Here is a 26,114-nt window from a genome sequence, read left to right as displayed (position 1 = left end):
GCTGTTTGACTTAATCTAAACAACGTCGTTTCATCTAATTTTAATAAACTTCTCATTCTTCTTCTTCTTCTTTCCTCGTCTTCTTCATCCCTCAACTTCTTCCTTTGCAACTGCAACTTCATAGCCCGCCACTCACCTCCTATTTCATAGTGACACCAACAGCAGACCAACAAACCGCATCGACTCACGTCGACACCAAAGATACAAGTTTTCTCCCCCCTAATCGGTCGGTGCGACATTGGATTTGGACCGAAACCGCACCAAATACGTCGGTTTTATGCCCTACTTTTACATAACATTTGGCTATCCATCAATGCATCATGTATTTACACTAAAAATAAATTTCAATTTTGCATAACTATCTTTTATTTTGTATAGTGAATAAGTTAATCATTTTCTTCTAAACAATAAAATGTGAATTTGTTAGACCACATGGATATTGAGCAAAGTCTCAATCTTAATTAAAACAGAACATGGCATAAAAGGGCAATTTTATACCCTCAAATAAAAGGTTAACACTTTTAATTTTTTGTTGATGATTAAAATGTATTCCACCAAAGATCAAGTCAAAACTTTATTAACAAATTTAATAATCAAAATAATTGTATTGCAACCCCAAGGATTGTTCAGGCGTTTATGGCATAAAGGATGGTTCTAACTAGAGGTGTAATCGATTCGATTCGGTCCAATTTGGTTCAAGAGGAGTCATGGGTTGAAAATTTCGGTCCATTTATTTTGTCGGACCGAACCGTTAGCTATTGGTCCAATTGGTCCATTCGATCCATGAACATTTTTTTCATTGTCTATATATGGTTAATGAAATTAAGTGATCTATTTAACATTTTATTTATAGTTAATGAATATTAAATAATTTTATTGTATATATGGTCAATAGTGATCCATTTGAGGAAAATTACATAATTAACTTATACAACTACTATATAAAATAATATATTATATATATAATATTTAAAAATATATAAATTTGGTCGGTCTCGGTTCGGTCCAAAAAAACACACCCAAGACCGACCAATAAGACTATCGGTCTGGTCCGGTCCGGACCGAACAATTCTGTCCAATCCTCTTGCAGCCCTAGTTCTAACTATCCTAGAATGGCCATAACCATTTGGGTGGTCCATGACAGTTCTTTTTATATGCGGGTGAGTTCGTGCATGACCAGGGGCACGAATTTGATTTATTAGAATGCCATGTCATCACTTATTAAAAAAGAAGAAGAAAACAGAAAACCACGAAGAAGAGAACCTAGCTCTTGTGAGACCCAATCGTTCTTCTGTATCCTCCCTCTTCAGTGTGCAAAACGAGACCCAATTGTACTGTTTGGGGTTCCTTCTGCCAATCAGACTGGTATCGTCACTTTTATTGTCTATGAGCATCAAGAAGACGATGTTCCTCTCCAGTATGAGCTCCCTAATCGTCAAATCTGAACATTTGCTGCACTCCAAGGAAGAAGACGAGGTAGGCAATGTTGCTATCTACTCTCACTCTTATTTTCGCCTAAAGAACTAGTAGCTCTGTGTTCTTGTTATTCTTCAAAAATATCAGGTTCTCATGGTGTCTTTTTCTTATTTATTTATTTATTTATTTTTATAAAGATTGAGATACCCAATGATATGTAAGATATGTAACATGTAATTTACAAGATTGAGATACCGACCAAAAACTTGTAATTGTTTGTTACGCACTTGTAGTTTGATCTTCTGGGCAAACTTGTAATTTTTTGTTACACACTAGCTTTATTTTCTTCTACGTTTATCATGTCATTTCCCATTAATTCCTTATGGCTCCCAAAGCCGAGAAGAAACCCACCTAGAAGAAGCCCACTGAGGAGAAGAAATCGACGGTTGCGAAGAAGTCTCCAACCGAGAAGAATCCAAGGCCGGAAAGAAGCTCCTTAAGAAAGGTGCAGTTGGCGCCTCAGACAAGAAGAAGAAGCGAACCTACAAGAGTGTCAAGACCTACAAGATCTAAATCTTCAAGGTGCTTAAACAGGTCCACCCGATATCGAGATCTCTAGCAAGGCCATGGGGGATCTGAACAACTTCATTAATGAAATCTTTGAGAAGCTCGTTTAGGAGGCTTCTCGGCTCGCGAGGTACAACAAGAAGGCCACCATTACCTCTCGGGAGATCCAGACCGCGGTGCACCTCGTGCTACCCTGTGAACTCTCCAAGCACGCTGTTTTTGAGGGGACCAAGGTGGTCACCAAGTTTACTAGATCTTAGACATAGGTGGTGCCAGTTGATGGACTTGCTGGTTTTTTGTGCAAAAGTTGGATCAGGAGATCAAAACGCATTGCATCACTCAGGTGTCTTCCACCCACCGTTTCATTTGGCATTCCTTTTTCTCACGCCCATATTAGAATGCACCATTTCATTTTTTAGCTGGCATGCCAATGGGATTCGTCCCAGAGTTCGTCTACCAAAATGACTGCATATAAAGTTTTTTGGTCCATGAACACCCTTCTTCTGGGTGGTCAACCCAAGTGTGGGGTGGTTCACAGCTACCTCACACTAGAGTGGATGGATTTATCTTGACCTACCAGGACGAGACCACCCCACCTAGTTCGAGGTAGTGTTAAATCTGGTTTGACCCAATGTTAATGAATTTTTAGCTGTCATTTAATGGATTTTGTGATTATTCTAAACGTTTTTTTGGGTGGCTTGAAATATTATCAAAGTAGTGATTGGAGATGGTTTTCAAGAGAATTAAGTTTACAGATTCTAGGAATTTATGCTTTATAATTTAGGGTGAAGCTCTCAGCCGATCGGGTGTGTATCATTCTTTTACACTTGCAAATGGGGAGCTGCCATATAGGAATTGCAGCAAAATAGAGTTTACACCCGCATGCATGTGATTACTTTTTTTTTTGTTTTTTTGTTTCTGTGATCTCTTCCCCCTCTCTCCCCCCCCCCACCCCGCGCCTACTCCCTCTATTTCTCTTTCTCTCTCTCTCCAAACAAATAATCTATCATTCGAAACCCCCTCCCTCTCCTCCGATTGTTCCCCCCTCAACCTCAAGGAGGACATCATCGAGAGATGTGTGGACGCTGATAGATCTGTGGCCATCGCCAAGAGCTACACTTCCGTCTTCAATCGCGAACATTTAGCTCTCTTCGAGGCTAAAACTTAGCCTTTTTTACTCTGATTTTGTTGCCTTTTAATTTCTGTTTGGTTGCTGAAAAAATGTGGGAGGGATTTCTGTTTGGTTGCTGAGAAAATGTGGGGTCGATTTCTATTTGAGTTTTATGTGGTGCCTCCCTTTATATTAGTTTGAGTTTGATAAAGGTTGTTTGAGTTTAACATGCTGTTTGAGTTAGATTTTTGTTGAGAAAAGGCTGGTAGTGGCGCCTCCCCTTAAATTAGTTTGAGTTTGATAAAGGCCCCTTTTTGCCCAAGAAACTCCAAATTACTGTTTCGCTCTTTTGCTTTTTGGTTTTTCATAAAAAAGTATTTGATGTGAATTTTTGGCTTGTAAAATTATATACATCTATAATTAATGACCTATTTGCATGTAACTCAGTTGAAACTTATTGCAGTTTTGATTGCAATCTTGCGAGGTACCTATTTGGCCATTGTGGACATATTTCTAGAGTTAGTCTTCTCCTTGGAGGTAAGTCTTCTGTTGTTAACTTGCAAAAACCTACCTTGTTGGATTAATGATGAAAAATTTAGTGTAGTTCAACTTTCCTACTTCAACCTAACAAAAATTTGTGGAATGACAGAAAAACTTTCGGAAAATATTTCTCTCATTGCTTCTAGTTTGAATAAGGAGTCATAGTTTTCTATCAAAATGTATTCAGGTCTTTACATTTGAATATTAATAGGAATATTACTTAGTTAGAGGAGGTTCATATCTATCATGATTTTTATCTACAATGTGGCTCAACCTGAGTCACCTTGAATGTGAATAATATTTAATGGAATGTACATATATCCCACGGTGTGAACTGCACTGTATTATGTTTTATAATTATGTAAGAATGTTTCTTGTATGAGCATTTAATTTGATGACATATTTTTTTTTTCTTCGGGAATATGGGAGAACCAAGCTCAACTATATTATCTCTAGACTCGGCCACTGTCAACTACATTTGACATGTATGAATACTATGCTTATCTTACGAAATTCAATGGTTAGACTTTTTATTTAGTTGGCTCTTTTTATCTCACAAATGTTTTTTTCGTTTGCAAGAATATGCAAGACCTGACCATGTCACAAAATGAAGACTTTCGGAGCATCGTTGAATTTTCATATGTCACAAGATCATTAATTGGAACTTGACTCTCATTAAATATTTTTGGAACATTAAATTTATCACTATGGGAAACTAGAACACTCGGTTTTGTAGCCAAAAATTGGAACATTCAGTTTTTCACTATGGTGTATTATATTGTTCCTTGGTTTTAAACTTGATATTTTTGGCTGGATTTGCAAATGATCTGGTTTTAAACTATTTTTGGTTGGCTGAATAGTTTGTGTTTGGAATGGTTTTACTCATTTGAAGTTTGGATTTGTTTAGAGCATTCACATTCGTTTTTCTATAATATTCTTTAAAATTTATCTAGAAATCACACTTCCTATAAATTTTTCCTGAATTTTACTTATCATTAAAAAACCTCATACATCTCATACATCTCATTCTCTATCCTTTTTCTATTATATTAAAATAATAATTTTCTAGTATTTTTTTATTAGTTTTTTCTCTTACTTCTATTTCCATTCTTAACTACTAATTTTTTTGTCTTTTTCTTCTCATTTTCAAATATCACATTTTACTAATTTTGTAAACACTTACACGATTTCTTTTCTCTGGTACAATAATAGTTTTCAAACTATTAAGGTATTACAAATAATAATTTTTTTTGAATATGTGTATTTTCCAATGCGATAGTATTTTTTAATATGATTTAGTCAGCATACATAACGGTAATATTTAATTTGCATTTGTCTAAGGGTAACATTTTTTGTCCTTTTATAAAATGGTAATATTTTTTTCCCCTTTCACATCTTCTTCGCGTGACGATGATAACATTTTTTGTATTTTTTTCAACGGTAACATTTTTTTGTCATTTCTCCAACGATAACATTTTTTTGTCTTTGCTCCAATAATAACCTTTTTTATCCTTTCTCCAACGGTAACATTTTTTGTCTACCCTCCAACAGTAACATTATTTGTCCTATATGTAATGGTAACTTTTTTTTTCTATATAAATAGGCCTTTTGTTCCATTCACATTTTCAGGAACCCAAGTATGATTTCATCTTAAAGAAAAATTTGTCATTCCGACCTCATCTTCCACTCCCTTCATTAAATGGCTCGTTCATTCTTTGGCAAATTGCTGCTTAACTTATCATCTAAAGATGAGTTTGATATTGTTCTTAATGACGATGACGGATCAGCATCGAGGCATCGTGGCAATTGCCAACGTCGTAAGTATATTCGGCATGATCATATTCAAGGGCACGAACGGCTATTTCGCGACTATTTTGCAGAAGCACCAGTATATCTCTCGAATATATTTCAAATGAAATTTCATACGAGTCGTCTACTATTTCTTCGTATTCAACATGAGGTAGAGGCTTATGAGCCATACTTCATACAAAGAAGAGATAATATTGGAAGACTAGATTTATTTTTTATGTAAAAGATAATTGTTGCACTTAGAATGCTCGCGTATGAAATCACTGGTAATTTTATGGATGAGTACATATGGATTGGGAAAAACACCACAATGGAGAGCCTAAAAAAAATTTGTGAATAAAATCATAAATGTTTTTTCCAATAAATATTGCAGTCTCCAAATGTCAATGATATCGCTCGATTGCTGGCGGATGGTAAACAATGTGGATTCCCAGGGATGCTTGGAAACATTGATTGCATGCATTAGAAGTGAAAAAAATTGTTCCGCTGCCTGAAAAGGTATATACTCCGTCCACAGTCCTGAACCAACTATTATTTTAGAAGTGATTGCTTCATATGATATTTGGATATGACATGTATTTTTTGGTATGCTCAGTTCACATAACGATATCAATGTGTTAGAGATATATTTTATTTTCACGAAACTTGCCCAAGGGCGTGTTCCTCCAATAAATTTATCAAAAGTGGTCAATATTTGTAAAAACGATTCCATCTCTATAAGGGAATAAGAAGTAAAATTTTGTAGTAGCACAATAATCAGTAAGAAAGGAGGTAGAGCGTTCATTTGGGGTCCTTCAACAACGATTTGCAATCGTTTGTGGACCTTCATGAATGTTCAGGATGAAAGAGCTAACAAATATAATGAAAGTATATGTTATTTTACATAACATGATCATCGAAGATGAGAATGATGATAATCAGAGTTTGAACTTCAAGTATGATTAAGTTGATGATGATATTCTAGAACTATCGCACAATCCTACAACCGAACTTATGGACTTCATTCAACGTCATCATGAAATTAGAGACAGCTTGGCACATTATTAGGTCCAAGTAGATTTAATTGAACTTCAATGGCAATTTTATTCCCAACAATAGACTAGCAGCAATCCATTATATTTTATCTTCTGATTAGTAGTGACTATATATTCTTGTTTTTTCAATTTCCATTCCCTTAAATATGTTTTCTTCAAGAACATGCAAATTATTGTTGTAATATGTTCATTATCTGTAATAGTTTAAGCAGTTGTAATGCCGAATTTATTAATAGATTTTATCTATGCACAAATTCATTGTTAACATCTTTAAGCTTTTAGAACAAATACCACTAAAGGTACAAAGTATAACATACATACATCTAAGTATTTAATAATAATAGCCAACCTCAATCTCAAACTCACTGATTAATGTTGTCAAAATTATACAAATTCTACTTTGCCTTAAAAACAAACAAATTACATAAAGAAACAAAGTCAGTTTTGTTCAGCATTGCATCTCGCCATGATTTCCTTTTGATGTTGCTGGAAATATATCTACTGTAGTCCAGGCAAGGTACTCACATCGATCAACATGATTAGCTCATTTCTCTCCAACCGGTCTCTCATCCGTTTCCATCCGCGCAAATTCCAGTTTCTCGGCTTCCAACCTCAGTCTCTCGTCTTTTTTGTCAGATTTTATTTCCCTCTCTTTCTCGATCACATTACATCTTCCCGGCTTAAGCCTAAAAAACTCTTTCTCTTGAGTGTGTGACTCCTCCAGAAGAGTATAATTTAGCTTGCTTAGCCCAACAATCTCCTCTGCTGGCCTGCCTTGGGTTTTACGTTTTGCTTTCTCAGCTTCCCTTCACATTAGCCTCTCCAATTCAATGGCATCATTGTCTAGAACATTCTTGGCCTCGATATCACAAACTAAATCTACAGTAGCAATTGAGGTACGAGTCGGGGTTGGGGACATTGTCTACCTTCGCTTTGGACCGTCCTTTGTGCAACTCTGAATCCATTTGGGTTGGTTCTTCAACAGGTAACAATAATGCTCGAATTGAAAGGAGGTTTTCTCTAGCAATTGGTTCATGACATTCGCTTTCTCAAACTTGCAATTAAAGTATAAAAGGGAAAAATTAATGACCAAAGATAAAAAGGAAACATAACTTATAAAAAAACAAATGCCAAAAGCATATAAAAATGGATGGTTATACCTTGTCTTACTTAGTCATGTCATTTTGATTCAACCATTTGTCTTGGGCCAGTTTAGCACAAAATTTGTTGGTTGCCTTCTGAATGGCTGACCATCGATATATTAAGGACTCAACACTCCATTCAGTTGTACTTTCTTTATACTCACTAAAGTATTGACTAATTTTTTCTCAAAGTTAGGCGTGTTTTTTATCCATTCCCTAAACGGCATCAACTCTACCTTTTAGCCATGCTGAGACAAGTAACTCGTCTTCTTCGAGAGTGAAGTTCGAACCCTTGCTGATTTTCTTAAGGAGAGAGGCTGTACTTGGGGTGAGGGTGGAGAGTCATTAAAAGTCATAAGAGATTGTTAACTTTGACCACCATAAGTGTGGTCAGTTTAAGGGTCCTGACTGAGGAGGTTGGTGAAGTACATATATCCATGGTCTGTGAATCCATCTCATAGAAATTGTAGACATATAATAGTTGGTAGAGATGTTAGACACTTAAGAACAATAGCGACATGATTTTGCTAGCCGGCTTGGGAACCGAATGGTAACATATAGGAAATTTGGCACCCTCGAATGACTGCAACAACGGGTTGCCACTCCTTATTGGTCGTTCGAGTTACCATGCCGTGGAGATATATGCCAAATTTCCTGTGTCCCCACGAGACTTTGTCATCATCACAGTCGAGGGGGTTAGAGAAGGAAGGTCCAACTACAAGAATGCTCTAATCCAACAAAACAAACTAAGCGACATTACTAAATCACAACATAACACGCAGAAATATAATTTACAAAATCCAAACAATATTGAGCAGTATACAAATGAATAGACCATAAAAGCATAAATGAGTGAGCAATATATGGATTAAAACAAAATGTTCTAAAGGAAAAAATAAAATAAGTCATCCACATTGGCAATTAATAACATGTCTGCCAAGTTTCTTCAATTTCCAAAATCTAAACAGAATGAGATCAACATGCAAATATCACAAGGCTTTGTCAAAACAAAAATGAGATAAGCAATATATGAGTTAAAAAGTGACAAAATCCAATATAGTCTCATAAATGAGAGGCGAATAGATTAATTAGAGACAGCTCTACAAGACCACATGCTGCTAAGAGTTAGGACTTAATAATCCAACAAGACTTAACTCCATGGAATCGCATGCATTTGTGTGGATGGTGTTGTTGAATGAATATTGTCTATCTCACTGATAACACTAAATACAAACTAAATAGGCACTAAATTTTTCATGCTTTGATGGCTTATAGAACTGGAATCATTCACAATAGCAATTCAGAGAAGGAAAATTACCATTGGCTAGAAAGTATGGGTAATCCTGGATGATAAAATACTTTTATTCATCCTCAGCCACATAAGTCAATATGTCTAGATTAAGTAGCATGATTCACCAATGATGACATTTAAAATATGCCTACATCTTTTTGTTGGTATGACTAAAGATGATACAATCAAGAATAAAAAAAAAAAAACATTATTCAAATACGATAAATTACAAGCACTTTCCCCTACAGAATCTCAATACAATATTTGTGCTTATAGACAAAATAAAAGAATGAAAGAAACAAAATAGAAGATTGAAAGAAAGTGAGGGAACTATATAAAAATTGTAGTGGCTCAAAATTGGCATCTCCAGCTAAAGGAAACAATAAAAATTGTAGTGGCTCAAATCTTTTTCATACATGATTGCTAGTACTAACAAGGATCCAACTCAGAACATGGTATCTCCAACTACCAAAGTAACGATGTCCCGAAATATTTCAAGTGAAAATGAAAGCATGAAAAATAATGCAAACAAAGATAATGAATGCAAAGATAGTGAAATCAAATTAAAACCCTAGAGCAGCAAAATCACAAATATAAATGCAAAATCATAGCCTGCAAAATCACTTTCTACAAATGCAAAATCACAAACCCAAATGGCAAACCCTAAACAGATCGTTAGAGACCAACAATGTAAATCAGAGCCCCAATTTTGCAGAACAGAGAAGTTCGACTTGGTGCTATAGGTCTGACTTGCAGAACAAGAAAATTCAACTAAATCACAAGCCATGACAATGTGTAAATCAGACCTAAGAAAATCGAGTAAAGCACGACATCAGATGGATTTAAAAGGCTGTGGAATCTAAAAACAATGAAGCAATATAGGTGTATGCTAGGAAGAAGATGAATCGGCATAGAGCACCCCATTGCAAGAGAGAGAGAGAGAGAGAGTGTGTGTGTGTGTGTGTGTGTGTGTGTGTTTGGCGGTGTGCACGAGCCTTATCGGAGACGATGACCAGAGGGGCTGCTGGATGGGGAGGCAAACAATGGTCGGTAGCAAGGAGGTTGAGGAAGAGAGACGTTGCGTGGGATGAGAAACCGAAAGGGAGGATTGGGATGTACAGTGGTTCCCCATATATGGGGAGCCACTGTAGCATCCCCAAAACCAAACGCTAAAAATGGGGCCATATGGAGCATATATTTGGGAAAAATCCCAAATGTAAACCCTAAAATTTAGGGAAAATGAAGTTTTAAGGAATCGAATGGGAATGCTGTTAGATGGGTGAAAGGATTTGGCTGGAATGGTTTTACGCATTTGAAGTTTGGACTTCTAGACTTCTTGTGGATTTAGTTCTTGTAGATGTTTTTGCAGTGGTAGAGCTAATATCTAAAAAAATAGTGGAGATCAATAATAATAATATCATTATTATTTGGAGCTAACTTGACCTTTGTGAATTTGAAAGAAACTAATATTTATGGATTGGAGTTGAAGGGACATTAGCCAATCCTTGCCAATTATACCATCAATGGGGTTGGAGATGAAGGTATTGTTTTGGTGCTTCCAGGACCAACAAATGGCAAAGGGGAAGGTGGTCATGTTGGTGCAGTTGCAGATGGAGTGATAGTGACCATGGTTTTACCTAAATATCAACTTGCTTGGCTCAAAAGCAAGCTTCAAAGGGATTGGAATATCGTTTGAAGGGGAAACACACACACACACACACACACACACACACACACACACACACTTGTAATATATACTTGATTCGGTGATCCTTGGTATCGCCACAATCCATTAATTGGAATGTAAAATAGTCTTTTACAAAAAGATGCTACAACTACAACAACCCACATAGGTTGATTCGGAAAATAAATACAACTTCTCCTGATAAGCCAAGCACTTCTTAATGTAGAATTAAACAATTTATAGTATCATTGACTTTAAAAAATCTTAGACTAACTAATAACGCAATAAATAAAACCCCAACGCAATCAAGACGCTTTTGTACTTCTTCTTCATTGATTGGAATTTTGCGTGTTCTATTCTTGCAAAACCTATTTGAAAAATCCACAATATTTTTTAACCTTATAATATGGACAATTTAAAAATCGCCGATCAAAATTTGTTAGGTTGCCCGACATCCGTAGTTTTGAGGGAATGCCACAATAACATAGTGATATTTGTCCTGAGATCACTTCATCTTCTAATCTCATAAACCGTAAACTAGATATGGGTCTCCTTCACTACTTTCCATATTACTACAAAGAATATAAAAACAGGCAGATATATCGATCATCCATTACATTAGTAACAAACAAGCTAGCTAGCTAGAATTGAATGATAGAATTTAGGAGTTGAGCGAAATGGTTCAGGAGGGTAGTGTTTACTACTGTGTATATATAAATAAACATGCACGTTCACTTCATGCACAACGGTTTTTTTTTCCCACTGCCCCGGCTAGTGCAAAACCTCCTACCATCCCCAGGTTCAAGTGTCAACCACCATGAATCGTGGTCCTCTCTCATGTACTGGAATTGGTGTTAGCTAGTGAAGCCCCACGTCGCACTCCCTCCTCCACAGACCATGCCAACCCAAATTGCAAACTGCTACTTCACACACACACACACACTCATATATATATATATATATATATATATATATATATATATATATCCATGCATTGTGCATAATGGTTCCGAGCTCTCTCCTGCACGATGGAAGCCACTAGTCTAGAGCAACTACAAGGAACGTCAACCCCTCCATGTGTGTCGCCAACAACCACCCTTAGTCTGCATGTCCCTTCCCCACGTCTCCACATCCAGGAAAAGGCCAAGAGCAAGCTATCCAGTGCCGCCTATGAGAATTTTTTGTAAACCACCACACTTTGAGAGGTGGAGATATATTTTTATTTATAGAGTACATTCACGTATGACTATACATGAGAATGGAAATAAAGCACAAAAGGAAATAAATCATACAATGAATAATACATCTCTACAATCATGGGTCAAATACTACAAAATGGAGAGGATGGCTGAATATGAAGAGAGGATTCTGGAGTATCCTCACCACCCCCCCTTGGGGTGGTGGGGGGGAAGCTAAGCGTGGGATTTGCGCATATGCAAAGCTTGGAACCAAAAAGAAGAAAGAGTGACCCGGAGACACTTTTGTGAAAACATCAGCAATTTGGAAGGAATAGGAAACATGTTGAGTGTGTATAATGTCGACAACCATGAGTTCACGAAGGAAATGATAATCCAAATCAATGTGCTTCGAGCGCTTGTGAGAGACCGGATTAGAGCTGAGGAATATGGCACTCCTGTTATCGCAAAGTATAAGCGATGGAACAGGGGTAGTGACACGTAGATGACAAAGGAGATGTTACAACCAAAGAACCTCAGCAGTAATGGCGACAAGAGCACGATACTCAGATTCACAGCTGGACCGAGAGACAGTGGGTTGTTTCTTTGCACTCCAAGAGACAAGATTATCACCAAGGTAGATGGAATAACCTGATGTGGAGCGGCGAGTATCCGAGCAACCAGCCCAATCAGCATCGGAATAAGCAGTAATAGTGGTAGAAGCAGAGCCTGTAAATGTGAGACCAAAGTGGAGAGTGCCTTTGACATAATGAAGAATGCGCTTGATAGCCTAAAAATGACTAAGGAAGAGGCTATTTGAAGCAAAGGTGACCTCAAGACCCAAAAAGTAGTTGAGAGATCCAAATATTTTTGAAAAATATCATAACTCTCAGCCAGCAGAACCAAATCGTGGAAGGGAGGCAGCGAGGAGAGAGCTAGCTGCGTGGAGGAGAAGCTGGCAAAATCGGTGCCAAGGCCACAGAGAAACCAATGGGATTTATCAACTTCATCCACGAGACGTCCAATGGCCATCAACTTATCACAAAGGGATTTGAAATCTCAGGAAAACTTAGCAACAGACCGAGACCCTTTCTTCACCAGCTTCAACTCGTCTTTGAGACAGATCTCACGAGTCTTAGATCTGTGACTGAAAACAAGCTCAAGGGCGAGCCTAACGTCACGGGAGGTGGTGAGGCCAACTGCAGCAGCCGTGGCTTCTTCAAAGAGGGAAGAGAGGATGAGGCTCAGGATGCGCTGATGTTTAGCTTTCCATTCCAGAAGGTTGGGGTTTGCAGTTGAAGAACCTTCCATGGTGGCAACAGGCTTTGGTAGGGAGCCATCGACAAAACCAAGACAGTTTTGATAGTCAAGGAAAGGGATAAGCTTGCTCTTCCAAAGCAAGTTATTTGTGGCAAAAAGTTTAATGGTAAAGATGTGAACCATGGTATTGAAAGAGAGAGGCTCGGTAGCCATGAAGGGAGGGGAAAGAATAGACCAAAAAAGAAGAAGATGTTAATCCAGAGAACCTTCTGATACCATGAGAATGTCTTGTAAACCACCACACTTTGAGAGGTGGAGATATATTTTTATTTATAGAGGAGTACATACACGTATGGTTATACATGAGAATGGAAATAAAGCACACAAGGAAATAAATCATATAATGAATAATACATCTCTGCAATCATGGGTCAAATACTACAAACATGGATGGCTGAATATCAGGAGAGGATTATGGAGTATCCTCAACAGCCTAATACAAAGCCTCCTCACTACCACCACCACCACCACCACCACCACCACCCTTGCAGAAATCGTAAGCCAACCACTTGAACCACCTCCCCATAGCCCACAGTCTCTGTCACATCCCGCAGGATCGCTACACCAAAGCACGACTTCTCTTTCCCCTACGGAACCTCAATGTTAAGCAGCTTTTGTCGAAGCTGTTGCAAGCAAAGCGGACCAACGCCAACAACCAACCTACACCGCCAAAAAACCCACGCTCAGCCATGACAAGGTCACCATCATCACTTCCTTTCTTCTACCCATAGGCACCACGCGTGATCCACTAGTGCACCATCGCAACCAAGTCTTCCTCCACGTTTCCAACCCACACTGCAAGCTCTGCTTTTATACAACAAAAATAGAGTAGCTCTTCTATTAATTGACTTCTCGACAAGCTGCCCAACCACTTGCCGCCCGTTCACCGTAGCCCAGTTGAGAGACACGGCCACCATGTCTGCCATTGCACCATCCTGTCGCATTTTTTTTGTCTGCTCTTGGTAAGTTATCGCATGGTCCCTCCTTGGTAGTTCATCTGAAGCTTATAGTTCCTAGCTTTTGATCTCTACCCACATATTATATATTTTGACATAAATGCCCTTAATACTACGTGTAGCTTCTAATGAAAGATTAGTCTTTTTAATATTAATTACATCTCTACCCTTTTTATTTGTAAGTCATGACAAATTGGGGTTATTTGATTCACATGGGTCTTGGTTGGATGTTGGGTCTGATTTTAATTGTTACAAAACACCACTATAATATCGTGTGTTAGGTTAGGCGTAATTTTTAAATAGACTTGTGTTGAATAGGGATTATGTTGAGCAAATATTATGTTGGAGATATGTTCAATGGGGGCTTAGTTTTAATTGAGTAGATACGATAGTCATGCACTTTATGTTACAGAAATAATTTAGAATTAGTTAGAGAAATTAATTGAATACCGATTAATTTAAGAAGTTATGATACTTCAGGGTTAAGAGAATTTTATATTGTTTTAGGAAAAATAGGTTATTTTAGTATTTCAGGTTTAAATATCAAAATAAGTGTTCAATTGAAAATTTACAGAAGTTACGTGATTATTTTATAGATCATGATTGATATTCCCTGTTGTGAGAAAATTCAGATAAATTAAAAAGTCCAAGTAAACGGGGTTCCTATATTAGACTTTACATAAAAGAAATGAAATGAGATTGATTTTGAAAAATATGCATGTTTTGTTATGAAAAGAAATTTGAAACAATCTTAGTTATTTGTTCTGTATTACTTATGAAATCTGTATGAAAGATAAAAGTATTTTTGTTATGGCTGGTGTAGACATAAGCAAATTTTTTAAATTCTATTTTTGAACTATGCAAAAAGAGTAAATATGAAATTTTAAAATTTGTGCATGTGATGTGAAAATGTTTTGAATCTGTTTCCTTTGACATGACTTTCTAATTTGGTATTTGATTTTGTTTCTGTTCTATTCCTTTAAGGTCCTGTCAAGAGTATAATAGTGGTATACGGTGCTTCCACGGGTATAATAAAAGTATATAACCCTACTATGGGGGTTAAACATTGTGTTGCCCTCAACCCCCACGTGTTAATTTTGTGGAGTTCGTGACACCGGGATGATAACCACACGGATCACGCACCCCAAAGACCAGTGCTCAGAGTGTGTACAATATTCAATACATGTACAAAATAATATTCGCAGCGGAGAAATAAAAAGGGTCTTTCTTTATTAAGTACCAGAATTGTTCAAAAACAATAAAATATTATTACAAGATTTATACAGTCATCCGACAGATAATTAAAGACAAGAAATAACATAAGGGAAACAAATCTCATAACGCTGATCAACATATCAGCAACTCAAACCTCTGGCAGAGCTAATCCCTAGGGTTCATACTCGGGCTCTGCGTCAGACTCTACAATACCATAAGACGGAACCGTAGGGTAAAACACCACAATAAAACTATGACATCTCAGCAAGTAATTAATCAAAACAATATTCAAGAGATTTAAAACATTTTAATATAATCATATGTCCCCATACGGACAAATATGCAGAAAAACAAACCACATTCTTTTTCCCAAAAATACACTATTAATATTCACGCAAAAAATTCCATTTTTGGCACAATCATAATCATTATTATAAAATTACGCATGCACCACGGTCTCCCCTATGGACCGTCCGCACACCCTGGCTCTCATTGTCACATCACGGGTAACGTCCGTGTATGAGACTTCGTAACGAGCAATGCCCAGTTCCGCTCCTAGTGCGTACATGGCTATGCATCCTCTAACGTTGCCAGCCAAAAGGTCACTGAATCGGTACGAGAGCGTTGTCGTCTCGTTCATTCCCGTCGTCGCCCTGTGACAACTCAGGGGACGTCACATCAGTCTCTGTTACGCTCCCAAGTGACCAGAGGAGCTCCACCGAGATAATGTCCCATCTCGGCTTGGGGTCGTGATACACACGCTCCCACATATTCAGTCTCAATTCCAAACAGATAACGTGGCTTCACAACACAATTTATTAAAGATAATAAATATGCGTTTCAACAGTTATTGGAATACATATTAAATATCTCATTTACAAATTCACAATAATTACAAAAATACAGTTTACAACCAACCACACGTGTAAACCCGTCCTCCAATCCAGCTCAAGGCCCAACATCAACACCAACTATAATTTTTCCCAACACTTCAACGGCCCAATGCCCAATTTCAACAAACCAACAATTTATAAATAACTGTCAATTACAATGTCAATTTAAATCACTTGAGTCGTGTTTGAAAATTACATACACACGAAGATGGAAATTTCTGAAAGATCGCTCGAAAGGGGTGTTGTTGAAGGTGGCGGCACAACGACGGCAACAGTGATTTCAAGAATAAAGCAATGGCTTTTCTAGTGGGTTTTCTCTCAAAGGAATTCGATCTATGAAAAAGGATGAAAAACTCAACTCACGGCAAGTACCAACAATTCACCAAAATAAAAACCGATTGAAATTCCATAAATTTAGAACAAAATAGAGCACGACAAAACTTCAAGCTCTCGGATTCACCAACAAGATTACAAAACATAACTCAAAACATCAAGAGATGAAAATAGTTTAGACAAGAGAGGAAGGAAGAGGAACTCGGAAGAATTTAACTTGAGGAACCCATGGACTATAAATAGACCTAATATGGTGGTTTGAGGAGCTGTGTGTCGCACGGGTAGAAGATGAGCAAAAACGGCAGCACAAGCCCTGGAGGAGAGGAAGGCTAAGGTGCGGATGTGTGGCACGGTAGCTGGACAGCGCATCACAGAATGCACCACCAGTCAACATGGAGCTGCTCATGGAAAAGGTGGAAGGTGGTGGTAGCCGTGAGGAGCGGCAGCTCGATAGCAAGGCTTTGAAGTCTCCACCGAACAACACGGAGCTTCCATGAGGTGGAGGAAGGAGGTGGTGACTCACGGCAGCAAGAAGAAAGAGTAGAATCTGGAAAAAGGTAGAAGAAAGGAGAAGAAAAGAAGAAGAAGGAGAAAGAAGAAGTCGCACGGTGCAAGGAGAAAAAGTTTGAAACCCTAAGGGATTCACACGAAAACGGTGCCGTTTGGATCAATAAGGGCTAGGTTACAAGCTTCTGCACGGGCTGGGCCAAAACCGAACGGGCTGGGTTGACTAAAATCACACGGGTTGGGCCTAATTAAAACTCACAGGCTGGTTTTATTTAAAACACACACAGCCCAACAAAAATAAAAACACTACAAATTAAAAAGTCCACCCGAAAATCCACCAAATTAAACATAAAGAAAATAAATAAATAACACAACTAAAATAAAACAAATACATTTAAATAAAAACTAGGGATTTAAAACACATGAAAATTAGGAATCTCACAAACATGGTCTCTGTTCTGATGTGATGCTCTGATATGATATGGAGATGATGTATCAGATTATGATATGTCAAAGAACTTTTGAACAAGGATATTTCTGAAAGTTTCACTTTAATATTTTAATGACATGTTTTGATTCTGCACTATGAAAGTAAATGTTTTGTTTTGTATTCTGAATTATGTAAATGCTCATATTTACATACTAGTATATGTTCTCTACTTACTGAGTTGTTAATAACTCATCCCTTATCTCAACAATATTTTTCAGATGATTTGAATGTTTCAATTGAGAATCAAGATTATGGAGGATGAACGAGATTATTTAAGTATAGTAGATTAAGTACAAAAAGTTATTGGAGAATGTTATTCGATAAATTTGTCGTAATCTGATGACGTGATATGTTGAGAGGTTAACATTTATATTAAAACTTTGTAGTGTTTTAGTCAATCATTTTGGAATAGTTGGTTTAAAACAATGAGATCTATGTGAAATTAAAAAGTAACTCTACGACTCATTCGAGACAGTGGCATTACAGACAGAACTTGGTGGGCGATGAAACTGGTCTGGCACCGATGATGAAACTGGTTTGACAAATAGCAAAGGATTGTTGGACGACGGAATGAACAAAGATGATAATGAAATCTTGGAATTATTGGATGTGATAGTATTATGTTCATTTGTGTAGAATTGCTGAGGTGACAAGGGTTGTTAGACGCCCAATATCAACCAAACCGTTCCAAAGAGGAGCTGATTAAGATATAAGTGAGCCAATGAGTCAGAATGATCATTCTGCATCAAACAAATTCGACGGATGGGCCATTAGGGCTTGTTGCAAAACCCCAGTTTACTACGTGGCTAATCCAAGTACTTTTTTTTAGAAATAAACTCTACAATGTTGAATATTTGATAGAGGGTGGCCCTACTATCGCGGCTAGGGCTCTCGATCGTGCATTTTATCTTTTTTTTTTTTTCATACATTATTCTAACATTTTTAAATATATTTTTTAAAACAAAAATCATAACTTTATTAAAAAAATAATTTCTTAATCATTAAGTGCAAAAGAAAATCGAGCCCCAGCGGGAGTATCAACATTTCTCATTGATAGATAACGTGAATTCTGACATTAAACAGTAACCATTCATTATATTTATATTTTTCAAAATTGTCAGTAAAGATGAAGATAAAAAAAAAATTATAAAATATCTTAAATCCTTTGGTCTAGAACATAACTGTTCTTAGATATTATTAGATTACTTTATTATTATTTATAAATTATTTAATACTATTTACGCATCATATTGTATTTTATTAATATTTTAATTTTATAATATTTTTATTCAATTTTTTTCTCTCTTTTTTTAAAATTTCATAAAAATTTAATTCTAACAATTTTATTATTATTTACAAATAATTTCACTACTATTTATAGATTATCTCATCTCATTTTACTATCTAAATCAGACTTAAAAGTATCTCAAATAATCTGTAAATAATAATAAGAATAATAATAATAATAAATAATTTAAGAATAATAATAAAATAGCAAAAGAATATCATTCCCAAAATAACCTTAATCAATTCCAATTTTAAGTTTTCAGAGCACTCCCATCCGGATTCATATACTATCAAATTCTGTAAATTTTAATAAAAAATCTTAACTTTTTGGCAAAAATCCCTCTCAATCTGGTTGCCTATTTTAGGAAAAGTGTTTAGAATTTAAATAGTGACTCCTTAAATATGGGGAGATACTGGTCATTCCTAAATTATTTTTTATAAATATTTTATTCTAATTTATAAAATAAATTATTCTTCTAATCATCTACACATTCTCTCATGTTCATAATTGTCATGGTTGAAATTTGAAAAAGAATGTAAACATTAAAATATGATTTTTTATAATTATTATTGTTACCAAAACATCGATTTTAAAAATATGAGAGATAAGTAGTTTAATGGGTACAACAAATAATTAAATTAATGGGTACAAAAATAATTAAATTATTAAAAAAAAAGTGAAAAAAATAAGTTAAAAATTTTCTTCTATTCTTCTCCAAAAAAAAAAAAAAATGTTAAAAATGTACAAAAAAATGAATAGAAAAAATATTATTTTAATAGAATAAAAAAAGAAAAAAAAATTTAAATAAACTTTGAGAAAAAAATTTGGGTTGAGTGAGGTCTCATTTAAATTTAAAAATAAGATAAGATGGATTGAAATAATTTATAAATAATAATAAAATTTGTTAAGTAAAATTTATGAAAATAATAGATAACAGAAAAATTATTGATATAAACTCATCAATACAAACATGCTGTTAATTTTTCAGACAAATAATATGAGTCTTTGACAGTCAGACTGTCAGAGAAGCACGTGGGTAACGTGGCATTGGTGGTTGGAACATCCACACATGCTTCTTCGTAAAACAAAATTGCCTCTTTAACTCGAAGAAATTTACACTTCCACCATTACCAATCAAAGCCAATCATGAATCCTTCGCATATAATGGTCTGTTGGAATCAAAATGTTTTCTTCAACGTCCATCTCTGAATTGATAAAACGCCGAATGGGGTTTGACTTGCAGGTATACCCTCCTCTCTCCTTCTCTCTCTCACCGTAAGTCACAGTTTTCACTTTCCTGTGTTTTCCTGGAAGTGTATATATTTTTTCTTGTGATGCTTTCGCGTTTCCATATTCTTGATCACTGCTGGTATATTCACTTGTTGGATAATTTATGATCATCAATAGCTGAAGGTTCTTCGGTGCATATGAAAATCCTAACCATAGAGTTACAATTCAGTTGATGTGCAAAGCAACAGTTTATCGGTCTCCATAACTTGCCTTTCTTTGTCAAATTTTGATCTTGGTCCATCTGAGATTATTGGAGTCTTAACTCCTCGTACTCTTTGCTCAATTGTCCGTATTGTTTCTGTTGTTCCCATTTGGTGATTTTCTGTTGTTGTGGATCAAAATACATTCTTTTCTGATTTCCATCTCTCTCTCTCTCTCTCTCTCTCTCTCTCGACCCATGGCCTGAAACTCGAAACAAGTATCCAAGCCACAAGCCACAAAGGTCCAAACGGAGCTAGTTTTTCTGAAAATCATCTAAAATTTTTAGACCGAAGCTCCGCTTGTTATAGCGATCTCTCGTGATCCTTTTTGTTAATAGGAGTTTCGTAGGAGTTTTAAAGGTTCAGGTTGTAATTTTATGGGCCGTTAAAGTGTTGGATTTTTTTTTGTGTCCTTGGTGAAAGTCTGTGTCTTAGTGTTGATAAAATTTTTCCAAGTTCTGATACTCAAATAGCTTTGCTGTCACAGTAATAATCCCATCATTGGATTTTGCGCATGAACATTTTTTGCAAATCGAGTTTACTTGATTTGAGTCCCACATGGTATCCCCCTCTATACTTGAATCTTAGTTACAAATATATGCACTCATACTATTGAAGAATCTGCTAATTTAGTGCCAAGTTGATTTCCGATTGATCCCTTTCACAAGAATATTGTTGCCCTACTTTGCTCTTGCCTACAAAACTCATTCTTTGAATCTATCCTAGCCTGCTCAAAGTGTGGACCTAAATGTCAATTATATGTGGCCTCCCTCTCCTTGAGTGTGTTTATTGTCTCGCATGCGCCCGCTGGGCTTGGAAACGATGTCTCCACACTGCAGGACATGATAGTGAGACTTGGGGCATTGCCTCAGCTGAAGAATTTGAACCTGTCCCTCGCCTTTGTCGCTACATTCTTGCTGTATATGAAGATGATCTAAGGCACCCCCTTTGGGAACCTCCAGGTGGGTATGGAATTAACCCAGATTGGGTAAAACTGAAAAAAACTTATGAAGATACCCAAGGACGGGCTCCTCCCTATATACTATATCTCGATCATAGTCACTCTGATATAGTTCTTGCCATTAGGGGTTTAAACTTGGCAAAGGAGAGTGACTATGCTGTTCTCTTGGATAATAAGCTGGGAAAGAGGAAGTTTGATAGTGGCTATGTTCACAATGGGCTATTGAATGCCGCTAAATGGGTCTTGGAGGCAGAGTGTGAGGTGTTGAAGGACTTGGTGGAAAAGTATCCAAACTATACTTTAACTTTGACAGGGCATTCCCTTGGATCAGGTGTTGCAGCATTGCTGGCGATGGTGGTGGTTCAGAATCAGGATAAATTGGGACACATTGAAAGGAAGAGGATTAGGTGCTATGCTATTGCGCCTGCCAGATGTATGTCACTGAATGTAGCAGTCAGATATGCAGATGTCATCAATTCTGTTGTGCTACAGGCAAGTTTGTATTCTTGTTTGCTGTATTTGTTTAAAAAAGAGGACTTCTTCAAATAATTTGCATCTTAGATTTGTTTGTTCACTTTTATGTTCTATCTGAGTTCCGTGCTATATAAAATTTAAAGCGTTCTACCATTTCAATCTTCCTGGTGGATTGCATGGGTTTGTTGGTGAAGGTGGTGATAGTGGACTCGTAGTCTAATTTGAAAAAGTAAAAAAGAAGGATTTCTTGAAAGTTCTTGTTTATCACAGAAGTGTTCTGAACTTTTTCCACGTTTCTATGTTTCAATAATATTGTTCCCATTAAGAAGCCCCAGTGCCAAAATACTGCTCTAGCGTGAGTTTTCTTTTTTGTCCATGTTCTTTGTAAGGGAACTTGAACTTTTATTAGAGGAACAAGTATTAACTTTTGTAGAAGATTGGCTCGCTTTGATCATAAATATCAATTTGAATGAAAATAGACTTGAAGTATTTAACTTATCAATAAACATGAATTTAGGTTAATAACCACAATGAAAGAACTCCATAAGTCTGCTGTCTAATATTTGCTCATCAGGGAGTTTGGTTCTTATTATTGTGGGTTTCCATCAAAAGGACATTTTATGGGAGTATAATTCACAAATACAACAAAAGAATATGTAGTCTATGAACACATTACAATTCAGGCGTATAATGTTCAATTTAACAGAAGCTGATATGGTCCGATGACATGCATGATGAGCATTACTAGACTGATGGGGAAATTCCCACAGTTAAGGTGTAACCAATCATAGATGACCCTGACTAACGGTCTCTTTCATCTGTAACAGATCTGCCAACTGCCAGGTAAGGGGCGTATTCTGAAAGGGACTGGAGCGTTTTGATTGTCCCTTTCTAGTGTGGGGATCCTATGGATTGAATTTTATGCACCATGATAAAGGTGACATTTCTTTTTAGGGGAATCATACTCACTTATAAGACAGACATCTCATTTGAGAATGAAGCCCGCAATTCATTTGTGGAGATTATTAAGGATCTGTATTTGAGGAAATAGAGACTGAGTTCATCACATGGGTTGACACATGCTGTGACATAAAACAGCTAAAATGTGTCTTGAATTAGTGTGTAAAACTCATCGGACATATATATGTTATTGAGTTATGCTGTGCACTATACTATTCCACTGTGCTGATGCAGCATTGCCCTTTAACCCTCAAATTTTTTTCTTGAAACAACAAAAGCTGATCCAAGGGTTATGAGTACTGCCACATCAGCACAGTGAGATAAAAGTAGGATAGGGGTGTAGTACGTAGCATTTTCTATATATTTACATCCTAAATGAGTATTGAGGTAATATTGGATGCACTTATTACACAAGACTGCATGATTGAATGATATGTTCCCTTTCACAGTAATATTAAGAGTCTCAGTATTTTGTTTATAAAATATTTGGTTTTGAAGTTACCAAATGATTGAGAACAGTAAGTCTGTATCAAACAGTGTCTTTTGTTGAGATGAATGTAGTGAAAGTCTTCTACTTGGATGTGTCTGCAGATATACTTCAAATTTAATTCTGTTGACCTACATTCTTTTACCAGGATGACTTCTTACCACGGACAGCCACACCCTTGGAAGACATTTTCAAGTCACTTTTCTGGTAGAGTGTTGCTTTATTACCCTTGTCAATTGTTGCTTTTTACAGCTAATAGGCTCTTGAAGTTTGTGCCTACATTCTTTGCAAGGCAAGAAAATATTTCATTGTGCAAGCCGGATGCTCCATGACTTGTTTGTACTAAAGGTTATTTATTAGTTAATTTTTAATGCATTGATATCTCAGAATACAGTTTGAAGACACCAATAATGGTATATTCTTGTGAGTTTTCACATCCTGAGTGTTGATTTGATTTATAATGAAGCTGTTCTTTCTTTTATGAACAGTTTGCCATGCCTATTGTGCCTAAGATGCATGAGAGATACCTGTATACCTGAGGAAAAAATGCTCAAAGATCCAAGGAGGCTCTATGCACCTGGTCGCCTCTACCACATTGTTGAGAGAAAGCCTTTCAGGTGTTCTTTGACATAACAAGCATGGTTCTGTCAAATATTTGCAAAATCAAGTGAAATACTTTATATCGGAATTCCATATAATATAGGTTCTGGGTTTTGACTTTGGGCATATGTGCGCATCCCTTTTCATAGAGATGTAATATACTAATGTGGTTACCACTCTATGGTGAAAACTACGCAACCATCTCCATGTCCTAAAAACTTTTTGAAGCATGAGAGAAGGTCGAAACATTTTATGTCAGTGACTGATGTTTGAACTTTATAATTCAAGTAAATATATTAGTTAATTTTGAGGTGGGAGAAAGAAGGCAAACTTTGGCCATTTGGTGTTGATGCAGTCTAAGTATCTTGTTTGCAGGATGGGAAGGTTTCCTCCAGTTGTGAGGACAGCAGTACCAGTAGACGGGAGGTTTGAGCACATAGTTCTGTCTTGTAATGCCACTTCTGACCATGCTATCATTTGGATAGAGAGAGAAGCTCAAAGAGCGCTGGATGTAAGTTTTCAGATTTTGTTTTCTATTGGTAATAGTTGATAATAATGGTTAATGGTTGGGCCAGGTATTGGAAGTACGACTCCTTTTGTCTACTTTTTATCTATCTGTGAGTTAGGGAGAATCTGTTTGCAGAAAAAGAAAACGTTTAGAGTTCTTTTATCTTGTAAGCTGTGAGTTAGAGAGATTCTGTTTACAGAAAAAGAAAACGTTTAGAGTTCTTTTATCTTGTAAGCTGTGAGTTAGAGAGATTCTGTTTACAGAAAAAGAAAACGTTTAGAGGGGAGGGGCTGTTTGACACTTAGGATGTTTATCCAAATGGGAGATTAAACTTGAGTTAGTCACTAATAATAAGCTGAATTCTCAATTGTCAAACACACTTTTGTTTTGCTGGGGGCTGGAGAGGGGAAGGTGCGCTGGGGTGGCACAAGCATGAATGAAACTTTTGAGGCGATTCATTTTCTGTAATTTGATCTATACTTGCTCGGATGAAGATTGTAGTGGATGTTTTTCTGCTTTCAATGTCTCAACCTTGCCATTTTTCTCTCACTGACCTCAGTTAATGCTTGAGAAAGATCGGATCACAGAAATTCCAGCAAAGCAAAGAATGGAGCGGCAGAAGACTTTAGTTAAAGAACACACTGAAGAGTACAAAGCAGCACTACAAAGGGCTATTACACTGGATGTGCCACATGCTTATTCTCCTAAACAGTATGGAACTTTTGATGTGGTTGAGGAAGGAGAGCACTCAGAGTCAGACAGATCAATTGGTGAATCTTCTTTAGGTTCGTCTGAGAAGAGCAAGAAAAACGAAAGCTGGAATTAAATCATTGAGAGTCTCTTGGACAAGGAAGAGTCAGGTTACATTGTTCTCAAGAAATCTCATATGGATGATTGATGTTGGGACTTAAGTAATATATGAGAAAGAAGGCAAAGTTTGCGGTTGACCCCCATTCATTGATTGATTGTAACATTTTTTTTTCTCCATTGAGCTACTTATAAACAAAAAGACCATTTTCCCCCATTGAACTATAGTTGTGCCTACCTTTGTCCGTGCTAGGATAAAAACATGACCGAAATCAGTGAAAGTTCAAAAGCAAAAGAAATACCAAGACACGTGAATTGTTTCGATTGGAAACACCTGGACGTGGTGCTAGCCATTTACTCTTTAAACATGTGCCCGCCCCCCTTTCATTTAGCTTTTGGAAACTATCCAACATTGGAAGAATTCAATTCTGCATTGTAACAATTTCAGAGTATCAACCTCCTACTAAACGCAGAGAAGATACATGAACACAAATGTAAGGAAGAAGCTGAGCTTTGGGCAAGAAGGCCATCGCCAGCGTTTATTTCTTGTTATGTTGTTGGTTATTTTTTACTTTGGGTTTACAAATATTGGGCCTCGACCCTTAACATTTGAACCTTTTACTCTTAATTTTCTTAATGTCTAGTTAGGCCCAGAATGGGACGTCATTATGTAAGGAGCATTCCCTGCTCAGGGCAATCTATCGAAATGCATTAGAATTTTTTGGTTTCTTCTCTATTATTCTTCTTGCTAGAGAAGTAAGTGATTCTCAATGTATTTTTATCAAATATTTGAGGTGTGTTACAAATTGGTATTAGAGAGACATCGTTCTCAATCACTGGAAGAAATTCTTGCATCATTATACAAAATTAAGAAAATTAAGGAACTGGTTGAATAATCACAACAAACATAAGATTTTGCAGAAAATACGAGAATTTGTCACGGGTGCAGTGGGCAAGGCCTTGAAGAGGGAAGGGAAGAATTGAAGTACAGACTGGGTAGAAGAGGAATAACAGAATTAACAGCTTGAGAGTAACTGGAATAACGAAATGAAGTTT

The 26,114-nt window shown here is 36.6% G+C and overlaps 1 protein-coding gene and 1 pseudogene across 2 annotated transcripts; both read left to right on the top strand.

Moving 5' to 3' along the window:
• Positions 1–1,757: 1,757 nt before the first annotated feature.
• LOC121258016 lies at positions 1,758–2,278 on the top strand (annotated as a pseudogene).
• Positions 2,279–20,051: 17,773 nt separating this feature from the next.
• Positions 20,052–25,275, top strand: LOC121258012. Of its 2 annotated transcripts, XM_041159332.1 has the most exons (5): positions 20,058–21,714; positions 23,292–23,350; positions 23,632–23,760; positions 24,119–24,254; positions 24,811–25,275. In XM_041159332.1, exons 1-5 carry the CDS (start codon positions 21,010–21,012, stop codon positions 25,075–25,077), a joined length of 1,296 nt encoding a protein of 431 aa, XP_041015266.1. In that variant the 5' UTR covers positions 20,058–21,009; the 3' UTR covers positions 25,078–25,275. The 2 variants fall into 2 exon arrangements, with proteins under 2 accessions (XP_041015267.1, XP_041015266.1); XM_041159333.1 differs by lacking the exon at positions 23,632–23,760 and having other exon boundaries at positions 20,052–21,714.
• Positions 25,276–26,114: the final 839 nt, after the last annotated feature.

Source organism: Juglans microcarpa x Juglans regia, chromosome 3S, assembly GCF_004785595.1.
Source record: "Juglans microcarpa x Juglans regia isolate MS1-56 chromosome 3S, Jm3101_v1.0, whole genome shotgun sequence".
Lineage (NCBI taxonomy): Eukaryota > Viridiplantae > Streptophyta > Magnoliopsida > Fagales > Juglandaceae > Juglans > Juglans microcarpa x Juglans regia.
Note: the sequence above shows the minus strand (reverse complement) of the source record. Positions and strands in the feature narration are given on the sequence as shown.